Here is a 12435-nt window from a genome sequence, read left to right on the forward strand (position 1 = left end):
TGTGAAGGAAGGGGGTGGGGCTACACTGCACACAAGGATCTACAGGCTGCAATGGTACGGGCCTCAGGTGATCAGTTTTTGTGAAAGGCATTGATCGGCATATGCCAATCACTTTTCCACAGAAATCAGCCGTTACTCATCGGTGGCTGACCGATCGGAGCATCCCTAGTAACAACCTTAGTGAATCAACTGTGTAATACACTATCACACAAAGCTAGGGATATTTGCCGTTTGGGTGAAATTTCAGGATGAACCTAAAATGCACTATAACCTTTTATAGGTGAACTTAACTTGACCTTCTGTTTTGGTCTGAGACCAGTACTTTTTGTTCAAATTACTGTTCTACTGTTCAACTATGAGCTGAATGGCAATATTCACAACAGGTCTTTGATACATGAATTGAGTAATACGTTTCCTGGTTCAATTATAATTGGTATTTAAACAGTCCTATTCATCCTGCTGTTCAAATTTGGACATCATGAGATCATTGAGAGTCTCATCAGCAGATTGACTGTTGCAGTGCATGTGTGGAGGCAGCTTTGTTCTCTGATATTGTTTTGGCTATGTTTACTAATATTCTTCTAGCTACGTTAATGCACAGACATGGCTCATGGATTGCAATTTTTGATATATGTGAATTAATGGATTACATACCTGTTGTGAATTTTTCCATTCAGCTCCTTGTTTGAAAACAGCAGGTGGTGCAAAAGGTACTCACACCAGTTGGACATGTGCATTCAAAAGTTTAGAAGTCAAATTAAGTACACCTGTAAAGGTTATGGTGCATTTTAAGTTCATCCTAAAGTTCACTCAAAAGCCAAATATCCGTAACCTTTTGTGAGTGGTGTATGTATGAATATACTAGAGGTATTGACAGTAAAGTACTGTAAATCATTTTGTTGTAAATTTGTTTTCAGGAGGACTGTACTTTGGAAAATGTGTGGAACATGGGTGGTTTAAGTATCTTGACCTCCGCACCCAACATGCCACCGTATGTGTGCCTCCTTTGTGCCAGTAAAGGGCAACATGAGGTATCGTAACTTTTTTTTCTATAATCTCAGGTTGTTTGCTTTTTAAAGTCTTAACCTACAGATGGAGAAAGTATTTATCCAAACCAGTTTTGGTGCTGAAATGCTTATAAAAAGCGTGTGTATTGTTATGTTGTTTCCCCTCAATGTTTCAGATGTTGCATTGCCAAGTGTGCTGTGAGCCTTTTCATTGGTTTTGCCTTGAAGAGGCAGAGCGCCCCTCAGTGGAAAATAAGGAAAACTGGTGTTGTCGTCACTGCAAGTTTTGCCATGTATGTGGCAGGAAAAACAAGCAATCAAAGGTACAACCACACTTTTTTGTGGGTCACTCTTTCTGGAAGTAAATGAAATTCACTCATGTCATGTTAAAACTTTCTCCCTCAGCCGTTGTTGGAGTGTGAAAGATGTCAGAATTGCTATCACGCTTCCTGTCTCGGACCAAATTATCCAAAACAAAACAAGAAGAGGAAAGCTTGGGTGGGTTTCTTTTGCCTTTAAAAACCCAAAGTTATGCTTGTGTAGATTCTGTTATATATCAATGTGATGGTGTGTCTGCAGGTTTGTATGACATGCATCAGGTGTAAAAGTTGTGGGGTCACACCAGGGAAGAGCTGGGACATAGACTGGAATCACGATAAAGGACTATGTCCAGACTGTTCAAATCTCTATGAACAGGGTGAGAAGACTTGCACCTTTGATTACATTTGCTTGTCTTGTAATTTGAAGCTGTGTATTATATCTCATGTTATTACCTATGTTTTTTTCCATCAATTACATTTTACCTCATCAGGTAACTATTGCCCAATCTGCTTCAAGTGCTATGAGGACAATGACTATGACAGTCAGATGATGCAGTGTGGAACATGTAACCACTGGGTACATGCCAAGTGTGAGGATCTGACAGGTAAAATTTTGCTTTGTCAGTACCTCTGCAGTGTCCCTGCAGTTTTTGTTTTTTTTAAAGACTGGTTTCGAATTGAACAGCAAGCATACTGTAGATAGAGCTATTGTGATTAAGAGTTTATATTCCTTTTCACAACTTTGTTTTTATCTACCATTTTCTAAAACAAAATTATGTGCAAATATATTTTGTCACATCTCCTAACTTATTCCTTCCTGTGAACACATTTTCAGATGAACTGTATGAGATCCTATCTAGTCTACCAGAGAGTGTGGTGTATTCATGTCGGCCCTGCAGTGTGACTCAGCCTAGTGCCTGGAGAGAACTGCTATACATCGAGCTTCGATCTGGGGTGGAGAAAGTTCTAGCCTGCTTGCTGTCTTCCACTCTCACCCAGCATCTTGTTACCTGCTCACAGGTGAGACTCCAAACTAGGCATGTCCTGATCCACATTTTTTGTCTCCCGATCCGATCCACGACCGATCCTTTTTTTCTTTTCAAATAAGCTTTTGTTACAAACATTAATTTGTAGAATTGAGTATGGTTATGAAAATAGATCTTCAAAGCATTAAAGCATGACCAACAATATTGTTTAGCTTTTCTAGCAAACCTCTGCGAGTCAGGTCCCTAATCCAATAAAAGTCCATCCAATAGAAAATAACATTTGAAAAAATGGGTGTGCAAAATACTTTTAGGGTAGGACTAATGATTTGACATGGTTATAGATCAATTTGTGGTGTGATTTAGAATGTCTGTATATATTTTTTTATTTCATTTTATTTTTTCAACAAACTCTTTGACGGTCCCTAGTATAAACACCCAGCTGTAACAGCGGCACTTCCCTTGCAAGCTTCCCGCACTATGACACAGCAGTCCGGGCACAGTGAGGGGAAACTACTGCTGTAGCTTCCGGAGCCGAATACCCAACGTCCTACGTGAAACTAACTTCACCACGGTACCCTGCGGACCTGTCTGAATGTTTGTGTTGCGTTTTCTTCTTTTTGCGGGTGGCGGGAGTCGAGTGTCAACCAGCTTTGAGGCGCATTTCGCCACTTAGCATCTTGGAGTGTGGCCCAGAGTTACAAACGTTATACGGTAACCGGATCGGCCCGTTCTCTTGACGGAAGCTGATATTATCCGATCTTCAAAATATAGCTGATCGGCAGCCGATCCCGATCCAGAAGATTGGATCAGGACATCCCTACACCAAACCCCTCTTTTAACAGGTCAAAAAGTATTACTCTGGGAGCCTTTGCTGTGTGAGTTAAATAGAAATAGTCAAATACAGTTTGACACATAAGGTGCCTGTTTCTACTGCAGTGTGAAAAGTCAGTGGACCCTGACAGTGGAATAGAAGGACGACCAGCTTGTGATCTCCGAGCTGTAGGCAAGAAGTTTGACAAGGGCCTTTACACCACGTTGGTGAGTCCACACACATATCCTTATAAAAATGTTGACATAAAAATGTTACTAACATGGTAATGCCCATTCATAGAGTTCAGGTTCTAAATGTCTTATAAGTAGGGGTGTCATGAGACACTCAGTTCACGAGATGACACAAAATTGGGTTTAGCGTGGAGGAAACGAGATTTAACTTTGGTTTGGTTTGGTTTAATTTTATTTGAACATGCAGGCAGGTTACAATGGAATACATCTCATGAATCATTTCACAGTTCCACATGTCCAAAAGGAGTATGAAGAAGCAAAGCTTATTTAATCCTACCCACCATCCATTCCACATCTTGTGCAGTACATATTATTCACTTCCTGCGTTCCATGTAATATTATTCCATATAATAATCAGTGTAATAATAAATAAATAATACAAAATAAAAACAAGCATGACAGAACAGCAAGTATAATAATGAAAACTCTTCTGCCTTATATGTATTTAGCAAACATCAACAGCTTGTATTGTTTTTTTAATTCGCTCATCTCATGTTTGAGTTCCATGCTCAATCCGTTTAGATTTAAAAAAATAAAAAGATCATACTTCTCCTCTCTGATAGAGGAATACTGTATGATGTTTTTGGGTAACATGTTATTGTTAACTTTATGCATTATTTTAGCAGTTTAAAAATGTACTAAATCAGCAAGTTTTAATATCTGTGATTTTAAAAATAAAGGGTTTGTGTGTCCTCTATACGCGGCGTTATGAATTATCCTCACCGATTGCTTTTATAATTATTGCCCCATATCTCCACAGTAAGTTAGATATGGTAATACCAAAGAACAGTAAAGAGTGGAGTGATTTTTGATCAAGAACAAATTTTGCTTGATTAAATATTGAAGTATTTCTCGCCACCTTTTGTTGTATGTATATATATAATATGAGATTTCCAACTCATTTTTCATCTATTGTGATCCCCAGAAATGTATTTTCTTTCACTCTTTCAATATTCACTCTGTTTATTTGTATTTGATCGCACATATCCTTTCTGCTATTTTCAAATAGCATAATTTTAGTTTTACTTAAGTTCAAGGATAATCTGTTTATTAAACCATGACTTTAATATGGCCATTTCATCCTTGACCTTTTTAATAGGTTCTTGTGTTCTTTCCCCAGAACAAAAGGCAGTGGTATCTTCCGCAAATAATACTTACTTTAAGTATTATTTGCGGATATCTATATATATTATTTGTGGAGTTCCTTATATAAATAATAAATACTTTAAGTCCTTTGTCATTTTACAAATGTCGTTGATATACAAATTGAACAGTTTTGGTCCCAATATTGACCCCTGGAGTACTCCACACGTGATATTTAAACTCGCAGGTGTATATTCTCCTAGCTTTACAAATTGCTTCCTGTTTGCTAGGTAACTTTTAACCCAATTCAAAACTAATCCTCTGATTCCGTACCTTTCTAATTTTGTTGTTAAAATATTGTGATTAATTGTATCAAAGGCTTTTGCAAGATCCATAAATACTTACTGTGTCCATTCTTTACTTTTACAAAAAGTACAATAGACAAAATATGAAAAAATATATGACAGTAGATTGCAATATACAGTACTAATTAAATTTTTACTACCGGTACTTTACACCAGTGGTCCCCAACCCCCGAGCCGCGGCCCAGTACCGGGCCGTGGGTCATTTGGTACCGGGCCGTACAGAAAGAAAAAATAATTTCCATTATTTCATTTTTTTTTTTTATGTTTTATTTTGAAAAGTGGCCGGATTCTCTCTGTTACATCCGTCTCACTTGACGCATGTCCATTGTGTGTGTGCTAACTTTATCTCATGCTGCACAGATAGACTACTACTGTATTTTTACCATTTTTCTTTCACGTCATATTTGGTGTCAAATGCTGATACTATGTGGGAATACATAAAGGTAAGTTTGGATGACTTATTGAGCGCTAATGTACACGTTTGTCTCAAGTTAATTCATGCTAGCGCACTGCCTTTTACCACACACGTCAAACAACGATATAAAAATCTCTCTGAAAAACTTGGCTGGAACTTGAACTGGTGGATGGTGGGTCGGCATTCATTTTGTGCTTTTAATTTATTATTATTCATGTCTTAGTTTTACACAATACATAACAAATAAGATAAATTAGATCGCTATAATGTACGAACCCCGCGGTCCGCGGGAGATTTGTGGGAACACAAGCCGGTCCGTGGGTCAAAGAAGGTTGGGGGACCACTGCTTTACACTCTTCTGCACTCTGTGTGTATGCTACTGCCCCTGCTTTCACCCATCGAGACAAAGAGACTGTATGACTGACAAAAGAGAAAACACTCTTCCTGCCTGTTTGGAAGCCAGAGACGAGAAAAATGGCCTAGTGCCCACAAGACAGTTTTTCCAGAATGACAAATCTTGTCACATTTTAGTCGTGTGAGATCTTGTGACACCCTTAATTATAAGTTGCTAATATTTTTTGTTTCTCTAGAAAATGTTCCATGACGATGTGGTGCAGGTGATAAGAAACCAGCTCGAACAGGAGGAAGACCTTCCAGAAGAGGAAAGACCCACTGCCCTGGCACGCTCATACTATCTTAAGGTACATTTTTTTCTATTGCTTCTTATAGTATCTAGAGTGATAAGCCAACATTTCTACAGCATCTTGTTCCCCTCAATAAATGCTAATTTATGACTGTATTATTAACTGAAGTGTTTTGGTTTTTTTTTCTTTGAAGCTGCTTGAAGAAGTTTTCAATTGGTTCAACAGTCAAGACCCAAAAGTGTGGAACCCCCGTACCAAAGAACTGCCCATGTGAGACATAGTTCTTTGGTTTAAGTGTATAGATTTTTGTGTTGCTGGTGAAACCATGGCTAAGGCTCATTGTTGGTTGGGGATAATGTTTAAATATTTTTCATTCATTCGTTCTTTTTTCCCCCACTTAGGGGGATGCTGTCGCATGCTGTTCATCCTCCTACCAATGAGCATGTTTATGCCCAGTGGCAAGAGAGGGAAGAACTCATATCAAGGGACCCATTGGAACATCTGCAGGATGATAACAGACAGAATTTGGTGGAAACAAAAGAAGAGATGACTGCTCCAATGTCTGCAGAGGCAGCAAGCTGGAACCACATAAAACACAGCAGGGACTTCAGGCTCAAATCGAAAGGTAACATTGTCTATGTTAAACTGGAGCTGATAAAGTGGATTTGTCTATGGACTTGTCTGTTTCAAAGTGTGAGTTTTTTTGTGTTTTTACCTGTTCATGTTTGCAAATGATATTAAGCAGATAGCGTCATATTTGTTTCACACTGTTGCAGTTTAAGTTGTTTTTTAAGTTACTGTTTGCTACATGCACTCAGGGAAACGGGGACGACATCAGAAAGCAGATATAGACACTGGCTGGTCAAAGGATGATGAGAGACAGTGCTCCTTGTGCCAAAAATATGGAGAACGAAAACCTAATGTAAGGAATGGATGTGACACACAGTGTCTCTGACAATGACACAAACACCCATTGTATATAAAAAGCTTCTTACTGACAGTCATGTAAGTATTTGTTGTTTGTTTTTTTTTAGGATGCTGGTAGATTGTTGTACCTGGGCCAGAATGAGTGGGCGCATGTCAACTGCTGTCTTTGGTCAGCAGAGGTGTTTGAAGAGGACGATGGCTCTCTACTACATGTGCACAGTGCTGTCACAAGGGGTCGCTTAATGGTTTGTTGGTAATCTGCTACAAACTTTTAAAATGAATGTTCAATTTCTTAAGTCCAGACAACTTTTTTTGAAGGTATGTTGAGTGGAAATTTGACCTTTCTGAACATAAGAAATTGAACATTCATTTTATAAGACGACAAAATGAACCTACGTAATCAAGTAACTTTTAACATATTAATAATATAATAAACATTAATATATTGTTCATGTTAGTAGTTAATAGTTGTAGTTATATTAGAGATATTACAATATTATAATTTATATTATTTATTCATATTCATAAAAATGAATTATTTAAAAATTATCTTTTGAATATTATATTTCCGTACATTCTTCAGTGAGTCTCTTTGCACCTATTATTTCTAATAATTAGACTTCAGTAATATTCTTTTCTTTTCAATCCTGTTTTTGTTACAGCGATGTGAACGTTGCAACCAGCCGGGCGCCACAGTAGGCTGCTGCTTGACTTCCTGTCAGAGCAACTATCACTTTATGTGTGCCCGCTCCCGGCACTGTGTGTTCCAGGACGATAAGAAGGTCTACTGCCACAAACACAAACATCTGCTCAGTGGAAAGGTAGCAAGTCTCTCCCTTTTCCTCCTAAATAATGTGGTTAAGATGGTTTGAGCTATATTGTGACATAAATTTTATGTTATGAAGGTGATCACCGGTCAAGAGTTTGAAGTAAAGCGACGAGTGTATGTGGATTTTGAAGGCATCAGCCTCCGAAGGAAGTTCTTAACTGGTCTGGAACCGGAGTTAATCAATGTCATGATTGGTCAGTTAAGGCACTGCTATTCATTACTTCATATTTAGCAATTAAAAAAATATATATATATATTTTTTACACTTGTCCAAATTGTCTCGACACAGGTTCACTACAGATTGATAAGCTTGGTGTCCTGTCAGAACTATCAGCCAACAAAGGAAAGTTGTTTCCTGTGGGATTTCAGTAAGTTATATCCGTTTGTGTTCACTTTCTGTTCAATTTTATGCTAAGCAGTACTTTTTAAAGCTCTGCTTTTCTTTCCATAGGTGTTCGCGCTGGTACTGGAGCACAGTCAATCCAGTGCAAAAATGCAAATACACATGCACAGTCCGAGAAGTCCAACCTTTAATACCAGAGAAACCTGATGAGGACATGCCTGACCAAGGAGATAATCACACCATTGAGCACAACCCCTGTCCATTACCAGGTATGTGGTTTGATATTTAACAAATGTTGTCTTTTAGGAAATCACTTCCAAAGTAGAATTAAATATTTGAATACCACAATTAATATCTTGCTTTTCTAAATCAGAAACTGAGAACCAAGAGACAGACGCATCAGAAACACATCCTCAGCCCGAGGAACTGCTTGTCAGAGTTCTGTCTACAAAACCAGACTATGGGACAAAGCCAAAGATTTCCAGTTATCCCCAAACCAGGAGACCAGCTGGAGGACTGTCCCGACCTTTGCCATCGCCAGGTAAAGTATTGATTTTGTGTATTTTTGATGAGAATAAGATAAAGGCAGGTTTCAAGGTGTTTATTAGTTGTGTTTTCTTTCTAGGAGCAATCCCAACAAAACCTCACCACATACTAACAGTAAGTGATCTGGAAGAGACCCGGAGGGCGCGGCGCCACAACCCCCACTCACAGACAACAGGACTCCGCAGTAACATGTCTCCTTCTACTCTGGGCCCCCCAACTGGACCAGTCACTCTCCGTGCAGGGAAAGCTTCCGTTCCAACTTCCCCACTATTCCCAAGTGCTGGTTCAGACACCCTGATAAATTCTGTATCAGCCCGCCTAGGTGGGGGCCGAAGTGCTTCCTCAGTCCGTTGCCCTGGTAACGCGAAAACCCATTGTGCCTCATCTTTCTTTCCTCAGTCTCCCTGGCAGGACAGTACAGGAACATATCCACCTCCAAGTCTGTCTTTGTCCTCATCAATACAGAATTTACCCAGGACTAGATTATCTTTCGATCTGAGCCAGTCTGATTCTGTTGAGGTACCGCACAACTTCTTAGCTTCTCCAGAGCCGGAGGATGTGTCTCCAGCAAATGGCAGTTCACCCCAGGGTGGCGAACAGAAGGATGAAGAGGAATTTCGGTACAGTCCATTCCACAAGGATTCCAGTGTGGTTGTGGCCGAGGAGATTGAAGAGACGCTCCTGAATGAAGTTGTGGCTATGAACTGTGGTGGACAAATAGTGGTGGAAGGGGATGATCAAGAGGAATTTTGGGGAAGAACCCAAGAAGTACAGAAAAGAAAGTCCCTTGTTGCCAGTCTGCCACGGTCAGCAGCCTCAGGCAGGAATGACTTGGGGAACACCTCTTCAGATGATGATCTGGAGCACTATTTTGACTTCTCACGAACTATTGTTAGCTGTCCTGGGTCTAAAGATCATTCCAAGTCTCCCACATCTTCTTCCTCCCGGAGCATGGCTCAAGTTGATGGTGTGGATGACGGAACAGAGAGTGATGCAAGCGTCTCTACAATTGATGATGCTCAGAAAGTTGGAGCTTCCGGTAAAACAGTCATTCCAGCCAAGAACCTTAATAACAGTGAGGTCTCTGAAATTCAGAATCAGACCCCCAAAGTGTCATCCAGTGACATGCGCAAAGATTCCTCTCTGAACACCTTATCTGCAGTCCATAACCCCATTGGCATAGTTCAGATCTTTCCAGGATCTTCTACAGAGATCAGCACTGGATTGGTCCCTCCCCACAAAGAGGAATGCTCTGACGCAAAGCAGGAATATGTGCTTCCTACCCTTAAGGGGCTGCCCAACCTAATGACAAAGGTGCCTGAAAACCCCTCTTCTGGAAAGGTTTTACAAAGTTTCTGTCAAGGACCTGCCTCACGAATCGAGCCCCAACAGGCTGAACCATTAAACCCCCTAAAACCTGACAGCAGCCACATTGTGTCTCCAGCTGAGGCTTGTACTGTGTTAGTTAATCACCTAACAGGTAATTCACTAGCAGGTTCACCTGACAATACTCAGGGTGCTGTGCTGGATCTTCAGTCCTCCCCCTTAATATCAACAGATGTTCAATGCCCTTCTCATGGACTTTCAGAATCTGTGCAGATGTATTCCTGTTTGCATGGCGGAACCCAGCCTGCTCTCTCGAGTATTACTCTACAGCCAGTGACCTCATCACAGGACTCGGCCTTTCTTCAAATGGAACCTTTGTCTACCAAACTAACCACTCTAAGTCCAGTTGGAGACCCGGCACATACCAGGTTAATTGAGTCACCCCAAAATGATCCATTGCTCCCAGGAAACTGCGTCAAAGCAGAAACCTCTGGTACCATCTCAGTACCCATGCACTCCACACAAACACAGCCATTGCGTTCAACAGCGGTCAACATTGTTTCTTCCTCTGCCTCAGTATCTTTTCATCCTGGACTGACTCCATCTGTCCCTTCTTCAAGCCAAACCACCTCAGCCTCTGTCATGTTAAATGGCTACAGCACTTCTTCCACGCAGAAGGAAGCTTCACCTGGCCACACAATCTCAATCAACTTTTCTACACCAAGGCCCGCTTTAGAACCTCAGCAGCCAGTCTTATCGCAGGCTCTGCCTGGCCATGCCATTCTTACTGTGAAGGAAGTGGGCGGTCCAAATGTTGACCCGACACCACATGTCTTGTTGGTGAATCGTCTTGGGCAGATTTTTGTAAAGAACCCAGAGAGCAACACATTCCAGCTACCAAATCCAAATTCCCCGTCCTTTAACTGCGTCACTCAGATTGCCAGCCTTTTACAAAGCAATGCACTGTCAGCCACGCTAGCAGCGGCCGGTAGCATGTCCTCGCCACCTCCTGCCTCGAACGTGATGTCAACCACTTCTGGGATGGCTACTCCTGCAGATCAGAATCCCACCACAATTACACAGCTGCTTACTCACAATACAAATGGGGCATTGTCATCGGTTAATGTAAAGAAGCCAAGAAAGACTGCAAAAACACCCAAAGATGAAACTGCTCCAGAAAAGAAAAAGCCAAAGAAAAAGAAAGAGTCCAGTGCATCGAAAAAATCGAAGCCATCCAAAACTGTTGGGCAGTGTACTTTGTCACCTAAGAATTCTGACATATCTCCTGCAGAGAGTGCTGAAGCAATTATCAACCAAGCAATGGCAAGCAATTACACACCCAAGTGGAGCGGGCTTCGGACACTCAGCCCCTCTTCAGTGGTTTTGCCCCCAGGTCTACTTATTGAACCTGAGCCTCCAGCACCATGTCCCAAACCTGCACCTCCTCCTGCTTCCCGCCCTCGCACCCATGTCCGCATGAAGAGAGTATCTTCGCTTTCAGACCGAATTGTCACCAAGAAGTCTAAAGTGGATTTCCTTCCTTCTAAACCCACCAGCGAGGAGGAGAACAACCGACCAAACTTTCCAAGTGTGTCCAGCAGGGCTTCTGGAGTTCGTATTAAGACCCCAACTGTCAAAGGAGTACTCAACCTGGACGAGCTTAAGCAAGAGCATCCAAGTGATTCTGACAGCTCAGAGTAAGATTTGACTTTTCTAGAACATGTAGTCCTGTATATTTGTTGGCATCTTTTTGGCATAACATATTTCTTAGCTAATTGATCTTAATTAATGACCGGTTGTGTCATCCACTTGAAACAAATATACACCTCACTAGAAATAGGCGCCTACATTTTTCTCCCCAGGAAAAGAAAAAAAGGGTTAACCACGATTACCTGCAGTATATACTTATAGACTATGCTGGATTTCCCAATAAAATTAAATTTAGCAATCATTGGGTCAGTTTATTGACACTATTCGCTACATACAGAGCTGCAAAGCAAAACAACAGCACCGACCAAAGCACGTGTCTAGTCACTATTGTGACTAGATGGTTTGGGGAGGTATGCTTGGATTAGCCTGCCGCTGTCCAGGCTGAATAAGTTCTTGAGGTTTCACTACATTTTCTCTGTTCCCGCGCTTATAATAAATGTCCTAATAGATGCCTAGTAGTCTGTGCATGTGAGTAAATAAACAGCACTTAGAATGAGAAAATACGGTGTAGGTGATAAAACAGCATTATGCTTGTTACATATAGGAAAAAAATCACTTAATAAAAATCAAATATTAGGACTGTGTGCATATTATGTACAGTATTTATATAAAGTGTTGATAATGGAAAGAATTTATATGTTTCATCACTTTCACTGTTTTGTCCAATACAGTCTAGTTACTTTTGTCTTTCTTCAGGTTTGAACCGTGGGACTCTCTGTCTCGAGGTGAACATGGCAAGCAACATGCTTGGGAGCCAGTGGGACACAGCAGTCTCATTGACTGGAAGAAATACTCTGGTATTCCTACTTTTTTACTTCAATTGTTCATATTCTGCCATACTTTCTAATGGGCGCCACACACGGGAGGCAACA

The 12435-nt window shown here is 40.8% G+C and overlaps 1 protein-coding gene across 3 annotated transcripts in view; it reads left to right on the plus strand.

Moving 5' to 3' along the window:
• Window positions 1-12435, plus strand: part of kmt2bb (lysine (K)-specific methyltransferase 2Bb) — a 43503-nt gene that overhangs the window by 20947 nt on the left and 10121 nt on the right. For all 3 annotated transcript variants that reach the window (XM_054783227.1, XM_054783228.1, XM_054783229.1), the window contains exons 12-30: window positions 918-1031; window positions 1184-1330; window positions 1413-1505; window positions 1587-1704; window positions 1819-1932; window positions 2163-2347; window positions 3250-3351; window positions 5829-5939; window positions 6076-6152; window positions 6284-6507; window positions 6701-6804; window positions 6917-7054; window positions 7472-7630; window positions 7715-7832; window positions 7928-8006; window positions 8090-8250; window positions 8355-8522; window positions 8607-11550; window positions 12260-12360. In XM_054783227.1, coding sequence (XP_054639202.1) covers window positions 918-1031; window positions 1184-1330; window positions 1413-1505; window positions 1587-1704; window positions 1819-1932; window positions 2163-2347; window positions 3250-3351; window positions 5829-5939; window positions 6076-6152; window positions 6284-6507; window positions 6701-6804; window positions 6917-7054; window positions 7472-7630; window positions 7715-7832; window positions 7928-8006; window positions 8090-8250; window positions 8355-8522; window positions 8607-11550; window positions 12260-12360 — 5257 coding nt within the window. The remainder of the gene's footprint in view (window positions 1-917; window positions 1032-1183; window positions 1331-1412; window positions 1506-1586; window positions 1705-1818; window positions 1933-2162; window positions 2348-3249; window positions 3352-5828; window positions 5940-6075; window positions 6153-6283; window positions 6508-6700; window positions 6805-6916; window positions 7055-7471; window positions 7631-7714; window positions 7833-7927; window positions 8007-8089; window positions 8251-8354; window positions 8523-8606; window positions 11551-12259; window positions 12361-12435) is intronic.

This window comes from Dunckerocampus dactyliophorus, chromosome 7 (assembly GCF_027744805.1).
Source record: "Dunckerocampus dactyliophorus isolate RoL2022-P2 chromosome 7, RoL_Ddac_1.1, whole genome shotgun sequence".
NCBI lineage: Eukaryota > Metazoa > Chordata > Actinopteri > Syngnathiformes > Syngnathidae > Dunckerocampus > Dunckerocampus dactyliophorus.